This window comes from Sinohyriopsis cumingii, chromosome 13 (genome assembly GCF_028554795.1).
Source record: "Sinohyriopsis cumingii isolate HCF-2022 chromosome 13, ASM2855479v2, whole genome shotgun sequence".
In the NCBI taxonomy this organism is placed as follows: domain Eukaryota; kingdom Metazoa; phylum Mollusca; class Bivalvia; order Unionida; family Unionidae; genus Sinohyriopsis; species Sinohyriopsis cumingii.
Window position 1 is genome coordinate 71,377,853 of NC_142973.1, and position 24,745 is coordinate 71,402,597.

At 36.3% G+C, this 24,745-nt stretch overlaps 1 protein-coding gene across 1 annotated transcript in view; it reads left to right on the forward strand.

The window, feature by feature from the left end:
• The window catches only part of LOC149785819 (DNA replication licensing factor mcm4-A-like), a 55,262-nt gene that overhangs the window by 14,406 nt on the left and 16,111 nt on the right, over positions 1-24,745 (forward strand). The window contains exons 4-11 of the mRNA XM_089979767.1: positions 2,969-3,144; positions 6,961-7,167; positions 7,736-7,970; positions 12,150-12,392; positions 13,051-13,291; positions 17,291-17,382; positions 19,508-19,610; positions 23,602-23,778. Coding sequence (XP_089835893.1) covers positions 2,969-3,144; positions 6,961-7,167; positions 7,736-7,970; positions 12,150-12,392; positions 13,051-13,291; positions 17,291-17,382; positions 19,508-19,610; positions 23,602-23,778 — 1,474 coding nt within the window. The remainder of the gene's footprint in view (positions 1-2,968; positions 3,145-6,960; positions 7,168-7,735; positions 7,971-12,149; positions 12,393-13,050; positions 13,292-17,290; positions 17,383-19,507; positions 19,611-23,601; positions 23,779-24,745) is intronic.

Consider the following 24,745-nt stretch of genomic DNA (forward strand, 5'->3'; position numbering starts at 1 on the left):
TTATACGACGTTCTTGAACTTCCTATTCTTGGGATGGGAGGTAATGTTTTACTCCAATGCTTTGATCATCGGCTCAAATTTAATAAATTACTTTGTTTGTTAGGGTCTTCCTTATCACAAATTATTTCCCTTCTATGATGGAGACGAAGCTGGTCAGTTTATTTGATGTTGGCTGAAAACATTTCAGCCATTGATAGTCACAGGATTAAGATACTCAGATTTGTCTGAATAAAGCTAGGATAATTCTCCAGATGATTATAGATAGTAACTCACTGCTATGGTCATTGATGAAATGTGTGTGCATCACAAGATAATGCATTGAGTAAAAAATATTTGGAAGCACTTGCTTGTAAGCTCCCCAATTAATAATTTTAAAAGCAATAAGATATCATTTGCTATAGCGGCATTCATACATCTTTTCCTGGCACTAATCTCCAGTCCAAGGTGATTATTCCCACCTCCAATTAGTAAATGGATAGAAGATTATAAACATTGTGATCCTAGCATGATGTTTGTCCACTTCCAACAGAATATTGTCCTTCTTGCCTATGGATTTCATGCACTTTTACACTTTGTCCTAAGCATTTAGTCATTTAGGTTGTCTTTTGGCATTTCTACTATTTCTCATAATTTTTCATGTATTATTTTTCCCCTAGTATTTACTTTGTTTCCATGTATTTGTGTCTCATTTAATTGAATTGCGGGTTCATGTTACCTCATTTATGAAGGAATACTTTTTTTCTCCATCCCTGTTGTTATGATCAGCCTCTAAGAATTCAATAATGTCTCATGGTATATGTAAAGGTGGTCATGGAAAGGCCATGAGGGATGTCTTCTTCCCCCCCACCACCACCACCACTAGCAACCAATGTGTATTTATTGACTCTTGCTATGCCTTTCGGTTAGGAAGATAGGTTTCAACTCTTTCGCTTCAAGAGGGGTAACTGCACTTTCAGATTTGAGAAAGTTGCTAGCTTCCTTATGGGAGGTGTCTGGGAAAAGGAAGTTGCCCTCTTCCACTTAGAGGGTCAAATACACTGTATGTGAAGACGTCAGCTTCCTAGAGTAGGGAATCCTCAGTGTGGACATGATCAAGTAGACCAGAATTTTAAATAGATATTGTTCCCACCACAAACTACCCAATAAGCTCTACATAAAATGACTGGTCATTGCTACTCTTGCCCCATCACTGACCAATGGAATCAACATGGAAGTTGTCTCAGGGGTTGGGGTGAGTTTAGAGGGAATATGATAGCAGAACTGATGATCTATTAACATACAGCTTTAATGTGGAATCATTAATGACTGCTGCCAAGACATGTTGTCTCAATGGTGATTTCAGTAGGACTCTTACCTCTTTTGGATGCCAGTAGCTTCTCATGGGTCGGTGGCTTTTTCCAGGGTTTTCCCGGGTTCATCCCCCACCATTTCTACTGGTTGCCATGTATAGCTTGTCTTGTGCTGAAAAATGGCGTTAAACCCAACAACAACAACAATAACCTTAGGAATGCCACCTTAGAGACTTTTTTGTTGTAGCTGTAGAATTACTGATGGTTGCCTGTTTTGTGTCCGGGACCTGCCACTTCTTTCAAGGACCCTCGTTTTGCTCCACCACTTCTAGCTGGTATCTTTATGGAAAGAGGTGTATACCCTTCTAAGGAAGGCCACAGTAGTGGGGGTGAAGAATGTAGAAAGTCCTGGATTTTATTATCAGATCTTCCCGGTTTTAAAAAAAAAGGATTTGACTCTTTATTGATCTTTTCCCATTTTACAAGCGTCTTATAAAAGATGGAGTGATCTGTCATAGTCGGGCATGCCATCAGGCCAAATGACTGGGCAGTCTCCATAGATTTCAAGAATGTCATCCCGATTTCCCCCATCCTGTCATCTAGTACTTCAATAATTAGGTGAAATTTATGGTGGTACAGGGAAAATGTTTATGGTTTAGTAGTAACTTTGATTCTTTCTTCTTTGCCTACCTACATGGGTTTCTGGCCAGGAATCTGCTGTTCTTATTGAAATCAGCAGTGTTTGTCTTATCTGTATTGGATGCTCGGGATAGATTCATTTGTTCAGTTTTCATTTCTGTTCAATTCCTTGCCAGTTTCCCATGGAGAGAGATCACACTTAAATAAAAATCTAGGCCCACTCAGTTGGTTCTTTTGCTGCATTTTGGGCCCTTTCTTTCTTCAATTCTTCTTCTTTGAACGTTGTCGTGAAATCTGCATTCTTGCTATCTCCACTTTATCGTCATTTTAACTTCTTGAGCAATGCCATACCAGAATGAGGCCATTTATGCTTTGGGTACAGCAAGTTGTCCAAACATTGTTCAGCCTGCAGTAGAACATCCTACCGACAGCAATGGCAAGTTCACTTTGATGCTTGGATTAGGTCCTTTCAGTCTTGGATTCGGTCACAGACTGTTTTATTTAATTCTAGGCCTCCTATTACTAATTGAAGAAGGGAATAATGTCCCAGGCAGGTAGCAAATGCCAGGAAAAGACAAATCAACAATAGCAGGTAAGTATAATTAAAATTAGTTTTACCCTCTTCCACCTAAAAAGATCAACACTGTTGTGCTGAAACTAATATAACATTAACCTTGAAGAATATGTACTGCAGCCTGTTTCCAGACATTGAATTGATGGGAATGGAGACTGTTTGATCGTGGGTCAACAGATGCATTCAAGTTGTACACCTAAGTACAGCAATAAAATAAAGTAGCATCACTATTATTATGTATTTATTAGATCTGGGGGAAAATGGATGGAAAATCTGTTCTGTAAAATTACAACTTTTGAGAATATAAAAAAAAACAACTCAAAACGAACTAAAAATATCAGTTGTATTTTTGTTACTTTAAATCTGAGACAGCGGAAAAATTCTGTTGGACATAGGAATTTTCACAAAGGTTGCTCATTTTATTAAAAAAATTTATCCACTCTGTGCGTCATGTTTTCATTATCAGCTGCTACAAGTGAAATTGATCTGAGCTCTCCATTGAATTATGGTACCCCCAGTTCACGGGGAGGGATAGGGACACCCCGCACACCAGGGGTTGGGGCAACACCCATTCGCCACCGCCCAGATGTCAGGAGTGACAGGAAGCTGAGGCAGGTTACCATTGGTGGATCAGAACCGAGTGTAAGTAATTATTCTAAACTTGTTTCATTGTTGTATTCGTACAGTGAATCTATGATAATAGAACTTAATGTGTGACATTTCTTTCTTTAAAGTTAATCTTAAGTTTCATTTGTAAAAATTTTGCTCAGGTTGGCAATTCTGCGGATACATTCAAGTCTCCACTCCCTAACTATAACCAACTGGTATATCTGGGAAGCTGCACTCTGTATAGAAAAGTTCTGAAATTCAACAAATACTTTATTTCCTAGTTTTCCTAGAATACAAAAGTGAAAATTTAAGAGGAAAATAGAGCATTGTCAATTAGGCCCCCATAATTATGCATTTATGATTGTCTGACCATCCCTATTTTTCATTCCCAACCCTAGCAAAACCACACACTCCAGTACCCTAAATTGATTTGTTCATCTAATTGAGCTGGGTTAGACCAGTGCAATTTTTTTTTTATTTAAAACAAAAAAACGCAGACTTCCCCGAATTTTAAAACCAGTGCAATAGGAAGACATTTTTTGTTGGCTTCAAATCCTAAATAAATTCATAACTGTTGTAAGTCCAAAGCACAGAGTGTTCCAAATGAATTCTATTCTTAAATGTGCTGATGTTCCAGTATAAAATTTGCCAATGTATTAAAAGTCTTCATGTATCACGTTGATACAATCAAGAATACATAAAATAAATTCACAGTAATCCCAATGCAGTGTATTAGCACAAAATGTAAATGAGCACTTTGTAATTCCAATTAATGATTTAAATGAAAAAGTTTAATCTTGTACCCACAAGATGATCATGTCTGGCAGATCTGACAGCTGAACTTGGATTTCACTGACGTTTTCAAAAAGCTGTTTGAGTATAGGTATTTTTTAATTTAGAAAAACAGCATTTATATCAAAGATCAGCTGATGTATAGACTAAAAAGTTTTTGATTTAGTTGTATCAACCTTGCAAGCATCATAACTAATTGGCCAGCACCAGAGAAGAAAATGTAGGTTGATTTTGCCCACCTTCACACCAAGTTTTTTGAGTTTTATTAGGCATTTATTTTCCATAAGTTGATAATAAAAATATTATCTTTTGCTGTCAAAAAGACAAAGTCATCAAACCTGTTCCATCACCCGAGATCAATGGTCATCTGGTCAGAATGGCCTTTTTTAATTCAATCTCTTTTCTTTTCCCTCTTTCCTCCTCCCCCACTCCCCCGGACAAATTTCCTATATAAATGTAATGTAATCAGCAGTTACCTGTTCTCTGCAGTGATTGCCCATGGGTTTCTTCTTAACCATGCAATGGTTTGACCTTGCCTTCTGCAGTTACTGGAGCTTATCAGCAGTGATTGCTCCCACTATGCAGACTAAGGTATGATTTATATAGAGGTATATTACGTGAATCAATAACTGCAGAAAGCTTCTTTTTTTTTCATTCCCTAATCATGAAATGTCTCATAAAAGCCAACCTTTGTCTTTTAATAGTGTTACAACTCTATGATCTTAAAGTAAGGAACAGAAAAGAACAAAAAAAGTTTTGTACAATTCAATAAAATTCAGCAAATAATTTATTTCCTTATAATTCAGTGAATTTTATTTTTAAATTGCAGTATTGTGAATTAAACCCAAATAGTCATAAAGGTTTTTTAACAAGTCCAAGTGTATAAAGTTCCAACTGAATTTGTGTGGTATTCCAGTTAAGTTCCAATATTGAATGTGTTGATGTGCCTATAGTCACGATTGTGGTAATGTGCCATTAGCCTGATTGTGGCATTGTGCTAGTCTTTTACGTATCACAAGTTTATACTCCAAAAATATTCTTGTCTGAATTCACTAAGATTCTGCTCAAGATGTTGAAAGCAAAAATGAATAATTTCTCAATTAAACATATATAAACAAAATACAGTACAAGTGGAGCCAGGATGAGGTAAAAAAACACATTTCTTGAAAATCAAAGTTGTCAACAAGATAAAGTATGTTACCAAAATTGTAATAAAAAGATGGTAAACATAAGGTAGACCAGGTTTTTCATGGGGAGGGAGGAATTCCAATGTCCCAGATTCAAATGAAGTTAAACATGTTTACATTAATAATTATTTAAATATTTAGTCCATATGTGTGGAGAAAATTTTAGCCATGTATTGTGTTGTTTACAAGATAAATATCCATGGTCAGATGCTCAAGTACAAAATACAAATGTACGCAACAATATTCATTAAGAAAAGCCAACAAATAATACAAATTAAATGCACATAACAGTAGGAATCTGAAATTCAGTTGCACAAATGTAGTTATATGTATAGGATACTCTTACCTTCAGTATGACTTTAGGAAATAATGGATATTTTCAAAAGAGGGTTGCAGGACTACAAGCAGTTTTATCATTTACTTTCATTTGTTTTAAAAAGTGCTATTCATTCCTGAACTGTGTATAAAGTTTGCATGCTCAGCATAATAATTTTCATTACCATTAGTCTTTATTTAGTTGGGAAAATGTTTCATCTGACTGATTAGCTGTCTTGTTGAATATTGTCTAATAGGGCATAACCGATTAGCATTTTTCTACTGATTTCCGATTCCGGATTTTGGGCATGAAATTTTTCCGATTCCGGATACGATTCAATTAATCGGAAATGCTAAATTAAAAGGTTTTTCAAATTAACTTTTTAAACCGTGTTACACACGTTTTGCATATCACACCGATGTCACAAGGGGAAAGATATGGCAGGACTATAGCAAAATGCAACGAAGTTCAAAGCCACAAAGAATCCATGAAATTTTTTATTTTTTTGCCAGTTCCGACCCATTCTTTGTTCAACAATTAGTTGATCTTGCCACCAGGCTTTTTATTTTCCCACCTTAATCATTTATGTCGGCAAGCGGCCAGTTCCATCCTGTACTTTATTCAACAATTAGTTGATCTTGCCGCCATGCTTTAATGTCGCGGTCAAATAAAAATAAAACAGGCTTTTGTTTGGTCCTATAAAGTTGGCCTCTTGCGGAATCATTTTCTTTTAATACCTCATTAGCATGTGTCAATGTATTCAATATTATGCCTTCATTATTGAGGATGTTGACATAAACGGGTAGGACTGTATTATATATTTTAATAAATTTAAATCTTTCGGTCTAACTCAAGTATTATCGTTTCACCCCGTTGTGTTGACCATATTGGACTTTCCTGACTTCTTATTTAACTTTATTAACGCACTATCGAATGACACGCAGTGTTAGACACGGTGCTATAGAAATTCAACTTTATTATTTTTATTATCCGAATCGGTCATTCCTGCCTTGTCCGACTCCGATTAATCGGAAGTTCATACTATCTGGTGGAATCCGATTTGCGGATCAAAAGTTGGTTATGCCCTATTGTCTAATTTTCAGGCCCAGAAGATTTATGATTTCATAAGAACAACTTGTGTTTATTGTTTCGGCTGTAACAGTGTTGAAGGAATTTAAGGCTTTGGAATTGGTCAAATGGATAAACCATTTATTGTTGTTGTACCTTAATAGTTACTGACCTTATATGGGTATGTAGGAAGATGCAGTATGATTTTATAAACATTCATTATCTTTGCTTATTTTGCCTAGATTCCACAAAATGGAGTTAGGATTTTTTTTTTGACATCTTTGTTAGACCTTAATCTTTTTTATTTTCCTTTAATTTTGATGCCAATTTATCCCTCATTGGGTTTGGATTACCTTGCTTGATCTAGCCAACAAATGCCCTCTTTATCAAAGCTTTTGGACATGTTCGACATGTGGGACATTGTTAGTTTCTTCTCTTGCAGTTTGTATCTGCACTCTTTACAAAATTTGCTTTCTACTTATTCAGGAACCTACAAGAATGACCAGCGATATAACCAGTGATCCTAGTGCAGGTCCACAATTGGTGATATGGGGAACAGATGTGGTGGTCAGCCACTGCAAAGACAAATTTAAGAAATTCATTCTTAAGTATATTGACAAAGACATAGCTGATGACGAACAGTTCCAGGGGATGGATGTCAGCCAGCCTTACTACCTACAGAGGCTGGAAGAGGTTGGTTTGTACCAAGAGGATAAATGGATTCTGTTTAAATGATTTTGGTTATGTTTAAATATGCTTTGTTTGGGATGGGGAAATATCTTTTGTAAGTTTTAAATTGTACCTTGTAGCAAATATTCTTGAAGGAAAGTAAACCAAGTAAGTATTTAATCAGTAAAATGCATATTATTTTCCCTATCATAGTGGCTTGGGTGACACATGAAAAGAGAGTGAAACCTGTGCTTAAAGAACAGTGAAGGGATGTGATGGGCGTCTTTATATGCAGGTGACCTTTATATCCAGCAATCTTGGTATAGAGGTGTCTACTAAGGAGCATGTCTTACTTTGGACATTAGTGATTTTCAGACCATGCCTGAATTGATATGAGGTAGGGGTGTTTCAGGTAGCATGAGTGTGCTTTCAAGTTCGTATGTTTTGTGAATACAGGACTTGGTATATGCTGAATAGTGTTGCCTTGAATTCAATTTTTAGACCTTGAGTGAAAATAAAATTAAGACTTGGGAAAATGTAGCTATTGATTACCTCACAAGTTTTTGAAATAGTCATATCATTTTCTCTGTAGATAAACGTCATTGGGGAGCCATTTTTGAATATCAACTGTGAACACCTGCGTCACTTTGATGCTGACCTGTATCGCCAGTTGGTTTGCTATCCTCAGGAAGTCATTCCCACATTTGACATGTCCATCAATGAGCTCTTCTTTGATCGATACCCAAATGCTGTATTAGAGCATCAAATCCAGATCCGACCCTTTAATGCCGAGAAGACCAAGAACATGCGTTCTCTTAATCCAGAAGGTAGGTAAATAAACCGGAAATTTGTTAGCAGTAATGTAATACCTGTTATTACTGTATTGCTTTATTTATTCTTTTCTCCAATGCCAATCTAGAATAAATGATCCTAATCTGATACCTTTGTTCACTTTCAGAATATGTTCCTTTTTCATGCATTAATGCGTGTGTCTCTTGACACAGGAGACTATGTAAATTTAGGTATCTTTTGACAATTCAGCTGTCAGTGGTATCCTTTAATGTGCTGTACTGGTTATTTTCTTCAGTTGTTGTATATTTTTGTGTATTTGTGTCCAGTTTTGTTGATTTTAAGTTAATGGCTAGCTGTGCGGTAATTCTTGTTTCATGACTTTAATCATTACTGGTGTCGTCGTAAATATTTGCTAGCCAGTACATTGTTGTATTTATATTTCCTCTATGCATTCAGTACTCTCTCTCAAGGTTATGGCTATTATGGGCATAGAAAGGCATAATGAGACACACCACTTCTCTTGTGCCAACCCATACGATTTTGCCACAAGTCTAACAAAAAGGACCTTTAAATGTGGACTTGCGGAATAAAATCAAAAATGATGGAATTAAGATTGTTGTTGTAAAATCCAGATAATTGGCTTATCTGTGTTTGATTTAGATCCTGGTGTCATATTAGATTTAGTGGAGTTGGGGAACCAGACTAACTTTACATTAATAGCTGGGTGGCCGAGTGGTCTAAAGCGCTTACTGTTATGAATCACTGCCATCTCACCTCTGTCTGCGTGGGTTCAAGTCCAAGGCTCGGCTAGCGTGGGTATGTGGGAAAGCCTGCCACTAGCTTCTCTTGGGTCGGTGGTTCTTCCCTGGGTTTTCCAGGTTTCTTCCTCCACCAGTTATACTGGCCGCCATGTGTATAGCCTATCTTGTGCTGAAAAATGGTGTTAAACCCTAGAACAACAATGACAACATTAGTAGGTTAGACACTTCAAACTGCACAAATTGTTTCATGTGAAGAGTCTGCATGATCAAAATGTTCATTAAACAATGGCATCCAGCAAGCAATACATGTTGAAGATAAAATGGAAAATAAGCAACTTAGAATGTTAATAATCAGCATGGATTTATAAACTGGAAAATTCTACTCCTCATGAATAAAAGTAAGAAGGGACACGATAATGTTTGTGGGACATCTTGTGTCAATTTGAGTATGTCTCGTGGCAGGAGATACGATTACCGTTGGAAAAAAATTTAAAGAATTACATTCAGTTGATATATAGCAACAAACCATTGAGCTGCATAGGGCTTGTAACTGAAGTTTGTGGAACTGAACTTAGGTAAATGACGTCTTCGTGTATTTTACAAACTTTTCAGTTGAACATGATGTTTACCGTCTAAACAGTTGTGAATATAAATTTTTTAGAAATGTTTTCCAACGACACAATAGCAATACATGACATTTTGTTATACCTATCTGAAAAATGGTCAGACATGTGGGAAAAAATTAACTGCCTTACCAAGACGGCTTTGTTAGGGTTGACAGGCTTGCCACTTTTTGTATGCTTCTTTTCAATTCCTTTCAAGTAGTTTATGAAATGGAATTGGACCAATAGCCCTCCCTTTTTCATTGTTCCCCTTCAACTCTACTAAGCTTGAGGATTCCCAACACCTGGTGGTCTGTTGGTCATGTCTCTTTCAATCATGGATATCTCCAAGGATTGTTGGACTGGGCATGTCCTAGATCTTTCCAACCTCTGACCTTTTTATTGAGTGAAGGCGCAGGGGACCACCACTTGATTCCTCTGTCACCAACATGGAACTGCCAATTCCTTTCTCAAGGGAGAGAGGAAAGATCTGTCCATTTCTCCCTATGAAATGCTGAAATGAGACAATGAACAACAGATCAGGAGTCCGTTTTTCAGGGAGGGCATGGTGGTGGATACCTTCAGTCTAAAGTGAGAATGAATGAATGTCTATGCCTTCTCATCTTTCAGAATAATCCCACAGGTTTTTAACATAGTCTGGATCACTCAAGTCATGGCTAATCCTGATAGCTCCCCAGAGGTCCCCTGAAATCATGGTTCAGCAGTCTTTTCAGCCTGATGGTTGACAATCCCTGGTAATTACTGCCAAGAAGAGATCTGATTCTACAGCACACAGGGTCCCTTTCACACAACTCTTATCAAATCCTCCACATTTATGCCTGGCTTATAACAAATGATCTGTCAGCCATGAATTCAAGACAGACCAGTTTTCGAGCAAAGTTGCCAGATACATTGCCCAATCTAGAAAACAGTCTGCTTCCAACTTTTATGATGCCAAGTGGAGGATTTTCTATAATTAGTTCAGTAAGACATGCATTAATCCTTTCTCTACTCTTCAATTGCATTTCTTTTTTCTGTTTGAAGGAAATAATTGCTTAGTTTCCACCATTAGGGGCTTTGTAACTGCCCTCTCTCTGAGTGGCAAATTGTTCTAAGGTGCTCACCTGTCAGAACGAACTCAAGTTTCAGCTCAACCAATGTGTGTATTTGAGAAAGCTTGACCTGGAGTCAATACTTTCTGGGTTCTTTCTTCACTAAATATACTGGCTGCCATATATGATGCACAGATAAATGGTGTTAAACCTCCCACAAAATACGAGCCAGGCTCTCGAGTTCTTTGTGGTCTATTATAGGGTCAGAGCAGCGTCTTTTATAATTGATCAGATATTTTGAGCTCTGGAGGCCAGTCCCACTCTCAACAAGTTGTCAAGCCATTATCTGTCAGAGGCCGCATTCTTGATAAAGTCTAATAAGAAAAGGATCCATTCTGCACATAGTTTAGTCCAGTCTTTACCAAATGTCTAGGTCATCAAGATTTGATGGTCAATAATCTCCAGAGGCAAGCAAGCTCTTCCAGTGTGCATACAGAGAACTAAGAAAAATTGGGATGGCATATAATTCTTGCTTGCAGAAGTTTAAAAATGTAGAGAAAATTTGTCATCCTTGATATTATAAAGAAATGTGTATAGACTGCAGGAGAACCTAAAAAAAATCTATGCTCATTTTTTATTAGCTCACTTGGCTATAAGTGACCTTGTGGTTTTGGCCCTTCATCCATGTTGCATTGGAATGACCTGGAAATTTATTTTTAAAAACCATGTGTAGTGTATTCTGTGTTGTGATGGAATATTTTATTGTACCTCCACACCCCATTCCAATGCACATAACTGCAGTCCACCCACCCCATTCCCCACAGATATTGCATTCAGATTTGAATAACAGCAACATAGATTTGAAAAAATACAATTTGTTGTGTAGCTATTTTGAAATTCCACATCATGACCAGGGAGACCTCATATGTAGAGGGACCAATGTAAGATTCATCAAGTTGCCTGACATTGGACTAATCTCTTTTAGAGGATGTTCATCAACAAAATCCAACTTAAAACCAGTATGACTTGGGACCAGTCATGAAGACAGAATTTTTGAAGCAGGTTGGTTGCACCTGTAAAAGTAAGAAGCTGGGCCTTGCTATCAAAAGAAGTAAAAGTCACAGGCCTGGCTGTCAAAATGAGTAACAGGCCAGGCCTGGCTATCAGAAGAAGCAAGGGGTCTGGCTTTGCTGTCAAAACAAGAGGCCAGACCTAGCTATCAAAACTAGAAGAGAACATGCCTGGGTTTGATAACAAGAGGCACAGTCCTGGCTATCAAAACGATTACATAATTGATCCATTAGATGCATATGGAGATGTCCATTCACCTCCACGGTCATGGAGAAAACGATACCTTTAAGTTTATCATCATTTTATACCCAAGTCCTGTCTTCAAATATTGTGTCCTATTTATAAAATCAGGGCATGGTCTCCCAGAAATTGTTTTATATATATATATATATATTTATTTTTATATATATATATATATATATATATATATATATATATATATATATATATATATATATATATAAAACTTGCTACAACTGCGGAAGATAAAATAAACAATAGGATCAACAATATGGTAATTCTTTGAATAAATTTGAATATTCACCTGATAATGCATGATTGTTTTTGGTAGAGATTCCCTCATTTATTGATATTATCTGCTGTTGCCTACTTAATGTTACAGGAATTTATGATTAAAAGGTAAAATTAAAATGCTTAAAAAAATTTAAAAAATACGTATGGCATATGTTCTTGAATTCTGCATACTTTATATGTTTCAATCATTTCAGATATTGACCAGCTGATATCTATTGGAGGAATGGTGATTCGTACATCCTCCCTGATCCCTGAGATGAGAGAAGCTTTCTTCAGGTGCTATGTATGTGGGAACACAACTTCTGCAGAAATAGACAGAGGCAGAATTGCAGAACCAACACTTTGCACCAACTGTAACACCAACCATTCTTTCGCTCTTGTACACAATCGCTCCCATTTCAGTGACAAGCAGATGATTAAACTCCAGGAATCTCCGGGTAAGTTGATTACCCATGTTTATCCACATTAACCCTGTGTTAGTTGCCTTTTTATTAGTTCACGACACCATAGTAGAGCAGAGCTATTCTTCAGCCCCAGTCATCAGTGGCCATACAACATTGCTGCATCTTCAGACCTGCCAACCTTTATTATTTTGTCATAAGTCTTAAGGAAAAGACCTTTAAAATATTGTCTCAATGAAGAAATAATAAATTATGGAAATACAATTTCAGTAAAATCTGGACACTGGCTTGTCATATAATGATATGATTACAAAAAAACAAACACCACGAAATTAGAAAACTTAAAAAACATGCTGAAAATATTTAAGGTAGGAAACATTATTAGGTCTTTAAGTTTGTTTTTGCAGTTGAAATAAGTGAGTTTTAAGAGCACTCTTGAATGGGATCACTGTGTCTTTGTGTCTAAGTTCAGTGGGCAATTCATTCCATGTTGCTGGGCCCTGGTATGCAAAAGAACATTGTCCATATGACTTTGTTTTCATAGTGGGATACACTCCAGCCCAGACCTCACACCAGTTACTTTCAGGCCCTGTAATAGCTAATGTGTTTTGTTAAATATCAAAAGCTGTGTTGAAGAAAATAATATTTAATAACTGATTTCAACCTGCAGCTTGATCTTATTTTGCTGTTACAGAGGACATGCCCCCAGGCCAGACTCCACACACTGTGATACTGTATGCACATAATGACCTAGTGGACAAGGTCCAACCAGGTGATAGAGTGACTGTCACAGGAATCTACCGTGCCACACCCCTCCGTGTCAATCCACGCATGAGGAATGTCAAATCAGTTTATAAGACTCACATTGACGCAGTCCACTTCCGCAAAATAGACTCAAAGAGACTGCAGGAAGAAAAGGATGATGAAGACGATGGGTTAGCCATTTTGTTGTTTCTCTTTGAAAGCTGTGATTACCTACTAATGCAGATACTTACACAAGTCATTTCCTCTTTCAGCATCATATATTTTTGTGCCAGTTGCTGTTCCAGTGTCTAGCATATTTCAGAATCATCCTGTCCAGACAATGTCCATTGATCATATACAGCAGAACTATGTAAGAGCTTTAAACCTTGGCTTCCATGACCAAAACTTTAGTCCAGTCGTTGAACAGGGTCTGTAGGTAACCTTGAAAACACCTTAAAAATTTCAAAATATTGTCAGGGTACCATGAAAAGCTTTGATTTTCATGAATCCATAAGGAATTAATAGTTTTGTGTTACAGAATTAAATAAGCAGAAAAGGCTGAATAAAAACAACCCCAAAAAAATAATCTCTCGCTAAGTTTGTGCTGGAACGGAAATTTTTCCACAACTGGCCACTGCGCAGTCATACATTTTGAACTTCCGATTTTACGAAGCCTGGATGTAGCAATGGTTTTAATTTGAATCATTCACTTCAGTATGGCTGGCTACCTATTCAAACTTCGGTGGCTAGATGAAGAAAAATATAAAGTTTGGATTATGAGATCTTTCTCAGAGAGCTTTGCAAAATGCAAATTATGCCAGAATGGAAGAGTGCTCCTCGGTCACATGCAGCTGGAAAAAAACTAAGCTCTTGTAATGGCGTTTAATACAGGCAAAACCAGAGGCCTTCAGCTTGAAATCATTTTTGACAAAAGAGGCATGTCTGTGAACAAAAATTAAAGTTTTAAAATAGAAACTGTATAGTCAATTTTTTATTGACAGACAGTAATTGCAATGAACACGATAATCTAAAAATATAGAATAAATCTAAGCTGAGAGAAATATATATTTAATATGGAAAAGTTTAAAATATTCATACACTTTTTAAATAAGCGATAATATAAAAAAACAAACATCTTTTTTTTGTTTATGGGGATGAGTGAAGAAGAAAGGAAGGTACTGAAAAAGACATTGAGACAATGACAGCTGATGACTCTGCATTGAAAGCAAAGAGCCATAGGAAAATTTCCTTTATCACATCAAAATAATTTGAGGAAAAGTGAAAAGGGCAAAATTGCTAAACTTGGAGTTCTTGAAAAACAGATTGATGACAAGCTACAAGAACTGAAAAATTCACTCTAAAATATTTTGTAAATAGTGTAGACAGAGTAAAATAAACTTTATTCAGTGACTACATTATTCTAATGCCCAGATGCAGGATGTTTAATAATAATGGGAAAGATATCAATGATATGCTACTGACTTCATGTTTTATTTTTTATTTTTAAAAAATAAATTTGCAAGAAATGTTCCTCGCATCGAGTAATAGTAAGTATTAACTTGTGTTTACATGCAGTTTCATTTATGTATCCTTTAAAATTAATGTAATAATGCACCTTGAAAAACATGATTTTGAACCTTGAAAAACCATGAGAAAACCTTGAACATTTTTAAGGAAATATGCTACCAACCCTGGTTGAAATTAGTGTCTTTTAAATGCCTTCCAAAAAGTGAAGCATATATTGTTGTGATGCAAGTCTATCTGTCCATCTGTTATAATCCAATTTTGCATGTTAACTGTAGTTTACCATTCACTTTTGCACATAACTTTGCCGGCAGCCTTTATCAGATTTTGTGGCTGGGCTTCCACTTGGGTTAAGGGAAAGACCAAATGATTTGGGTGGGGTTAAATGTCAAGGATCGCTGATACTGACAGAGTAACAATGGTTCTGCATAATGATGGTAGTTTTCATTACAGGCTTGGACCAGATTTTGTGAATGGCTTGCACCTAGGTTAACAAAGAAGCCAAATCTTTATTTAAAAAATTTAAAGTCGCTGGCTGAAAAAATGAGTTATAATTTCTGCAGAAAAATTTCAGTTCTTGACTTGGCTTACGGTTTGTTGAAGAAAGCTTATTGACTTGGGGGTTTGCAAGGTAATTAGGTCAAGTTGCTGTTGCTGTAGGGTTTAACGCCATTTTTCAGCACAAGATAGACTATACATGGCAGCCAGTATTAATGGTGGAGGAAGAACCCAGGAAATCCCCAGAAAGAACCACTGACCCTCGAGAAGCTACTGGCAAGCTTTCTCACATACCCACATTGGCCGAATCCGAGACTCGAACCTACGCAGACAGAGGTGAGATGGCAGTGATCCGTAACGCAGAGCGCTTTAGACCACTCGGCCACTCAGGGCCAATTAGGTCAAGGTCACTGTCAAAGAAGAATTTGGTTTTGCATAAGTAGATTATGTTCTTCTAGACCATGTACCTTGACCAAAGTTTGTAGATAGGTTGCATTTAAGGTACCGAAGATGCCTATTTATTCTGAGGTCAGAGTTGAAGGCCATTGCAAAAAATAGCTTGTACATGAATTTAAGGCTTTTTATTGACCATTTTGTGTCACTGCTGTGGAATGAATGGGATGTAAGAGACAGTAAAACATTTTCTGTGGAATGAATGGGATATAAGATACAGTTAAAAATTTTCTTGTCTCATTTGGAAATTCTAGAACAGCAGATATTGAAAGAAACACAAAATGAAACAAATGAAGGCTGAAGCAGATACTTTAATTTTATGCTAACAACAACAACCACCCCCACCCCCAGTATAGTGCAGTACATGTACTGTCAGGATCCTTACCACAATATACTTATATACCAATTAAATAAGCAAACCTGTACAAATCGGGCATTTGGCTTCAGTGAGTCTGATTTCCAGCATTCCATGATGGCATTTACAGAAGTTATTGCCCTTGATTGCCTGTTATTCAGGCATTGCTCTCTGAAGCACAACTTTACTAAGTTTTTTGCATTTTTCAACCAAATTTGTAATACACCATCATGCCCATTGTCCAGACTGTAGTTTCATGGCATAACATTACGAAGCTTTGCTGCATTTCAACCAAATTCATTTTGATGACGCCTTGAATTTAATTAAAAAGAAAATGTCTACATTATCATTTGGAAGAGTTTTGATGCTTCTTTGTCAATATTTCTAAATTTTGCTTCCCACAGGATAACCATACTAAGGAATATTACATTTTAGCCAAAGTCGTCATACATCTTTATGTTGATGTTACTTTGAATGAATTGGATTTCCAGCCAAAGTCATTGTACACCTTTATATTGCTGTTGCTTTGAATTTCAAGCCAAAGTCATCATGCACCTTTATGTTGATGTTACTTTGAATGACTTGGATTTCCAGCCAAAGTCATCATGCACCTCAATCTGTTTAAGATCAGATTATCACTGTCTTATATGCAGATGTGATGGCAACTAGGGGGCCATGTTCTAGTGATGTATGTTATTACCATAATTGCAAATTTTATCAGCCAATCAGATGCAGTCTTATATCTTCATGTTTGGAAGACTGAGCAGTATGAGTGAAGAACATCAATGTGTGAGGAATGATTTGATTCACTTTCAGTTATCTGAAAGATGCATTTCCATTGGCTAATTCAAAAGTTAACAGAACATGACCCCGAAGAATGTGCTGTAAGGTCTTCAGGTAAGACAGTGGAGACGTGATTGTAATGATTGTATGCACCTTTATCTTGAGGTGACTTATCATTTGGAGAAGTTTTAACCTCTGAATGCTCATCATCAACATTGGTTGTCCAATGTTTTTATGGCACTACCAAGCAAACTATTGAATGGGGAGGCCCTGTGTCATGTGCTCATCACTACAGATCTATAATTTTACTCCCACAAAACAAGGTTAGATTGATTCATGGGCTATATTTGCAATGCCTCCCTTTTTATATTTTAAGGACTAGGTTAGCATGACATTTGAAATGTAATTTAACATTGTTTATTTTTCACTGGATTTTTTGTTGAACTATTAGGATAATTATCATGAGCAAATAAAGATCCATAATGGGTCAACACGCATTTTCTGTGTGATGCATTCTCTATATCGAACTGCATTAATTTCCATAAAAATTTATATTGATTGAAATTGATTGTTCCAGGAAGAGTAACCAGATTCCAGCAGAAAGAATGGAAATTATAAAAGAGCTGTCAAAGAAGTCAGACATTTATGAAAGACTAGCTAATGCAATTGGTACGTGGATTTGATTTTTAGCCGACATACATTTGCATATTATAATGATACAGATTGTAAAAGTATGACGAGTACCTGTGGGTGGACAGGAATGCAATATTGCAGAAATATTCACATTGAAGTTCATGTTGCAATTAGTAAAGAAACACAGAATGTAATATTGGAATGTTTACTTGGGTTGTGTTGAAAGACGAGTAGTACATGACAGATATAAGCACAATAAGGATGGGAAGAGGCGAGATGTTGGGAGAAAGGGTTTATTATGAAGAGTTCATCAAAAATTGCTTTTGATCAGTGTCAGGTATCTAAGGATTCTTAAGGGAAAAGACAAGCTTACAAGATGGCTTGTTGTACCTCATCCAGTCTCCAGCTGTCCCAAGTTTGTTATAGCTAAATTTCTTGAAGGATTTAACATGAAACTTTGTGCACACTCATTCATCCCATGGTATAGTTGGCCTTGAATGAAAATGGTCAGGTATCCATTATGGCTATCAATGTGGCCATCTTAAAAATCCTGTTATCAACACTCCTCCCGACAGGATGGTCATATTAACATGAAGATTTTACTTAAAAATATATTGTGGTGTTTAGTAGATCCTAAATGAAAATTGTGCCAATTTCATATCCAATATAGCCACCATGGTTGTTTTCTAATATGACTGCCTCATTGTACATCTTGAAAGTCATAGCTACTTCTGCTGGACGGCTGTTGATATCAGTATTGTGATTTCACCAAAAGACTTCTTAGATTGGCTAGTTGGTACTAACCTGATTTCCACTATGGTCACCATGTAGGCCATGTTAAAAATATTTGTTACTCGATAATATCTGAAATCGTTTAAACATTCTATATTTCAGAGGATTAGATGGTCTTGTCTTGAATCCCTTAACAATTTTTTTATCAGTACAGCATCAGTCACTTTGTGGGTCAGTACAGTATCAGTCACTTTGAGGGTCAATACAGCATCAGTCACTTTGAGGGACTCCTGTAATTTACTGAAGTACTTTGAATGTCAAATGTGTCTTACTAGTAGCTACAGAGATGCTCCCAAGGCACACGTTCAGGTGATTCATTCAAAATTTGTACAAATTTGTGCACTTGGAATGTGGGGATGCCCTAGAACTCTCACAGATTAATTCAAAATCATGCATATAAACAAATACTATGTGTGGTAATATTCAGATTTTATTTCTGTTTCATTAAATCGAATAAATAAGATTCTAAAGATATCACCACACCTCGTCGTTTCCAAAGTCTGCAGATGTACAGTAATGCAAAACGATACTTGGAAATCCCACTAACAACTGATGCTGTTTTCCTTTCATATGCACATGTGCGAAATTTGGTCCCTTTCCAGAAGTGAAATCAACTGTTGTGGAACATAAAATTGCGATTATTTTCAATGTCAAGCAAGTGCTGGTGGAAATGGGGAAAGTGAATGGGAGAATAAAAAAAAAGTAGCAGAGTTCTCACAAAACGGAGTGTGATATTTGAACATCAGTTTCAGATGCAGTTAGAGTTTCAAAAAAAAGATATTAAGAAAAGAAACCAAAATGTACAGCAGAGTTTCAAAATTGGTTGTCAGACTACAAATGGTTACAACTCCAGGAGAGGAGGTAGGTTCTCTGATATTTGCAGAAGTTCTGGGAAAAGTAACCCTTCTACATTTGAAATCAACTGTTTGAATTTTATACAACTTGAAGAAACATCATTTAAAGATTTTTACTTTGATAGGGCCCTTATAAAGTGGACTAAAAAGAAAGAGGGATGGGTATTTAAGTGTTTGGTAAATATTGAACTAAGTCAGTCTCTCTCTCTCTCTCTCTCTCTCTCTCTCTCTCTCTCTCTCTCTCCATATTTTGACGATAAGATGGAAAATGTTTGGAGCATCTCCGAGTCTCTGTTCCTACCCACACTGTAACATACTTGTTCTTGAATGGAAAGACTTGAGACTAGGAATAGGGTGTAAAAGTTTGTCAATAAGCAAGTCTCTGAAAAGCTTATTTTGAACTTCAAAACTGTTAAAACAACATTTTAAAATAAAAGCCATCAGACCTCAAGGCTATATACATTTTTTCATTCTTCAAATTTGTTGGTGTAGCATAATCAGTAATTATTTTACAGCTCCAAGCATCTATGAAAACGAAGATATCAAGAAAGGAATTTTGTTGCAATTATTTGGGGGCACCAGGAAAGATTTCACCAACGCGGGAAGAGGAAAATTCAGGTAAAATTTATATCTTATATTTAAAATTTATGTTTATTGTACAAGTTCGAAAAACTTGCTCAGTTCTCTCATGAGGGCTCAGGTGGTTGGTTTAGTTGTTGTTGTTGTTCTAGGGTTTAATGCCATTTTTCAGTACAAGATAGGCTATATATGGCGGCCAGTATAACTGGTGGAGGAAGAACCCTGGATAACCCCGGGAAGAACCACCGACCCACGAGAAGCTACAGGCAGGCTTTCCCACATACCCACGCTAGCCGAGCCTTGGACTCGAACCCACGCAGACCGGGTTGGTTTAGTGTTTTTAACTGTCCTGACCATAAGGTCAGCTGAGATTGTGGTGTGTCCCTATTTTGGTTGTGAGATGACCATTGTCCATCCATCATTGGCTGCTTATCACCACTCTAGAGTCCATATTTCTGATCTGATTTCACTAAAACTTTGGAATATATTTTGATATCATCAAAATATTGGATAAGCTTGATAACAGATAAGATCCTTTCATATTAATGAGGTGATCTTACAACTGATTGGTTAACCTTGTTACCATTCAGAAGGCCATATTTCAGATCCAATTTTTTGGATCAAGTTTGGAACATAAGCCGATATCATAAAGATCTTGGACAAGTTCATTAATGATTGAGATCCATGAATACTGATGAGATGATCTCTTATCTGATTGGCTGAGTTTGTTACAACACTCTGAATGCTGTATTTTTATCCAGTTTGGATCAAACTTGGAATATATGCTTATCTCCAGCTGTGATCCACTTTGGAACATGTATTTGTGTTATCTAGTACAAGTTTGATAATGAGCAAGATGTATGTGTACTAATGAAGTTACCTTGCATCTGATTAGCTAACCTTGTTACTGCTTTAAGATCCATATTTCTGGTCGGATTCTGATTAAAAATATGTTTTATATTGGGATCTTAGATGGGTGTGATAATGAGTGAATTCTATTCATATTAATTTGTGATCCAATTTGTATTAGTCCTGGAATATTCACATGTATATTCAAGGTCTAGGACAAGTTCATTAATGAACAAGACCCATGCATATTAATGAGTTGATCTTGCATCTGTTTGGCTGAGTTTATTACCACTCTGTAAGCCATAATTTGGATCCTGTTTTGATCAAAATAGCAATATTGTTAAGATCTTGGGCAATTTTTAAAGTGAGCTAGATCGATGCATATTGGTGAGGTTGCGTCTTGGCTTGGCTTGTTACCACTGTTGCAGCTATATTTTGATCAGTCTTTTAAATCTTAGCTTATGTGACCAAGATCTTGTACATGGTTGATAATGTGCTGAAGGTGATCATGTGATGAACGTGTTGTCACTCTAGAGACTGTATCCAGTGCCAGTTTGATCAAACTTGGTCAGTAGGCTTTAATCATCAAGATCTTGGTACAATTGTGAGAATTCTCCATGCATATGTACATAATTTTGCATCTGGTTGAACTTGTCAACACTTCAGTGACTGTTTCTAATTATATTTTTATAAAACTAGGAGAATAGGCATGTTTCATCAAGATATGTTATTAAAGATATACATGATCTGTGTATATTAACAATGTGATCTTGTACATGATTAACAGAGCTACTACTGGAGAGACTGGTTTTCTGACCTGATTTTAATCAGATATTGTAAATAGATTAATATCTTGAAGATTTTTCATAAACGAGACCTGTGCATATTTATGGGGTGATCTTTCATTTGATAATGACAATTTTTTATTGGTCTAGGCTATATATTTTTTTATAGGATCTTGATGAAACTTGGTAAACAGGCTCATGTCATAAAGATCTTGGCCAAGTATGATTGTGAGTGAACATAATTCATTTTAATAATGCATCTGATTGGCATTTGTAAGCAGTCATCTGATTGGTCATTTTGTAAGCAGTCTTGACGGTATTTGATCAGATAATGTTTTTAAAAAAATATTTTTATATTATAAAAATGTTGAACAAGTTTGATTATGAGGAAGATCTTTACATATTAATTGGTTAATCGTGTATGTGATTGGTTGAGTTTATAACAACCTTATCACTATCATGGACAGGTTCTTTAATTTGAGATTGACATGTTATTGAGATGCCTGGCATCTGATTGGCTGACCTTGTTACATTTTGATCTAGGGACTCGCCAGACCTGCCAACCCTTACGATGTGTCTTCCAGTCTTATGAAAATGATGTTTGATTAAATACAGACTTGGGAATGAAAGCACAAATTATGGAAATTGTGGTGAAATCTGGATACTGGCTTGTTCTTGTTTGATTCAGATCTGGGTTATATATTGGCTTCATTGGAAATTGAGATCCAGACTAGCTTTATTGGAGTACCTCAGATGCTTTAAACTGCACATATTTTATGACGCAAAACTCCTGCATCATAAGTTTTTACTTAATGTTGGGGTGTGTGTATGCAAATGGCATACATCGGGTGATCATGACGAAAGGGACAATAAACCTCAGCAACATGTTTGCAGGGCTTGGTGGTGTTGTTAGACGCAATCACTTGACCAGTAAATAATGTCCGCTTTATTAGCTGGAAATTTAAAGGGTATGAAATAGTACATGCACTCAGCTTAATTTTTTTTTTTTATAACAGTGACTTGTGACCATTGCAGACCTATTGCACTTAGTTCTCTGGTTTTACATGGGTATGGTGTTTGTTTATGAACTCGTTATTAATTTCCTATTTGTTTTATAAAAATATTTTACCATTATGGAAAAGCAAGTTCACAAACACAAGTTATTCTCTCCGCTTTGCGCCATGATTAGTATAGTAGTCTTCACACGTTTCTTTCGAAATTCACAAAATCTGATGTAAAAGTTATATGCACGATGAAAGCATGTGTTGATTGTTAATTCTTGCTGTATTCATTCAATGAATAGGCTTGCAAGCGTTAATTATTGGAAATTTGCAGTGGATAAATGTAAGCGGAAATGCGTATGAGAAAATTTTAGCATCATGAAATTTGTACAGACACAATTCATAGACCCTGGAATGTAATGAACCGTACACCTGCTTCATCTTTTCTTAACCTAATTTTGCTGTTAATTTTTCCCATTGAATTCAGACACATAATGATGTGTGACACAGTTATTGAATAGTTTAAATTTGTGCGCAGTTTTTGCAATGGAATAACATATATTATGGATTAATTGCAAGCCCCGATGGTACAATATCAGATTTCAATTAAATGGTGTTGATACTCGGTTCATGCTGTATATTAGATGCTGAATTCAGACACAATGATCTGGTGGTTTTTTTTTTTTGTTTTTTTTTGTTTTTTTTTGTTTTTTTTTGACTATTGTAAATCTGTGAAATTTTTCAATGTAATTACATGCATTATAGATGAACTGCACGCCACGATGGCGCGATAATAGATGGTGTTGCTACCCTATTCATCATATACATTAGACTTTGAATAAACGTACATGTGCCAATAAGTTGTTCTCTGAAAAAAGTAAAATACTGTAAAAACCCGCATTAACGCGACCCCGATATTAACACGGTCCAATTTTGTGGACCCCAATTATCACGTTATAGCGGGGTTCCACTGTAATAACAATAATTATGCTTATGCCTAGGGGTGGGGACTGGCATGTGTTTTAAAGAAAAAATTGCCATACTGAGAAGGTCTTGTTGGGGTTGGCAGGTCAGACTCCTACAATTTTGTATAAAACTTGGCAGATGGGTTTATATCATCAAGATATTTGAATTTGATTATGAGCAAGAGACTGCATATTATGTATGCCTTTTTCATTCAAACCTTATTTTGATCTGGTGACAGTAATGTAATAAAATCGAGTCAGTTAAAATGTTTGGAATATAGTTTACATACGAGGTATTCTTCCATACTGAATAAGCCTCTTAGTATCCAATATACCATACTTGAGATTTTTTGACTATTTGATATTTGATGGTAAAATGGGCCTTCATTGTACACAGGAGACTTAGTTTCCATTTCTATCTTGTCAACAGATCTGAGATGAACATCCTGCTGTGTGGAGACCCCGGTACCAGCAAGTCTCAGCTTCTTCAGTATGTGTTTAACTTGGCCCCAAGAGGCCAATACACCTCAGGAAAGGGGTCCAGTGCTGTTGGTTTGACTGCTTACGTCACAAAGGACCCTGAGACACGACAGCTTGTTCTACAAACGTAAGGCAAAGAAAAAGGAATCTCATTTCAATATAGTTTCTTTCAGATGTCTAATATGTTATTTTTAACCTCACCTAAAAAAAATTGTTTCAGATTTAATCATTTTCACGACTAAATTTGATTTAATTACTATGTAATCTGTATAATTCAAGAAAAACTTGACACAGTTTATTCTTTTCATTACTTATTTTGCAACATAAAGTATGAAAATTTGTTCCTTGTCTCCTGGAAACTTTACATTTTTTACCCCAGTCTGTCTGTCTGGCACTCAATAAAATGATTGGTTCACCAGTGTTTTTACCTCCACTGGTCATAGACCAGAAGAGCTTATGGGATGATCTGTTTGTTGTTTGTCATGTATCTGTTACCGCAGTTTCTTATCACTACACCTCATCAACTTCTTGGAGGATTGCCATCATTCTTGGCACACATGTTCATCCAGAGATGTTCTTGGTCCTAGATGACAATGGGGTTACTTGTATGTCCTATTTCTGCTACTCCTTGTTAACTGAAGATCATATCAACCTGAGGTTTTCAATTAAAGACTTCTTATGATGTTTAGTTGGACCTAAATGAAAATAGTGCTGTTCTGACGTCTGTTTGTTTACGATGTCAATCAGATTGAAAATCTTGTTTTTGCTTCTTGTCGTGAACGATGGTCTCGATGTTGATTTTTCACTAAAATACTTTGTGGTGTACTGTTGATCCTAAATGGAAATGGTGTAAATTGGATATCATATGTTGCATTTATAGTAACCATCTTGAAAATCTTTTTATTGCTACTCTTTTAAATGAATGGCCTTGATGTGGTTCTTTTCACTAAAGGTATTCTTGTGTATAGTTGGTCCGAAAATGAAAATGGTGCATCTTGGACTTCACCTATTGTGGCTGTGATAGCCAAATGGAAAATTTGTTTTTACTTATTCTAAGTTGCTGGTCATATCAGCATGGGTTTTTTATTGCAAGA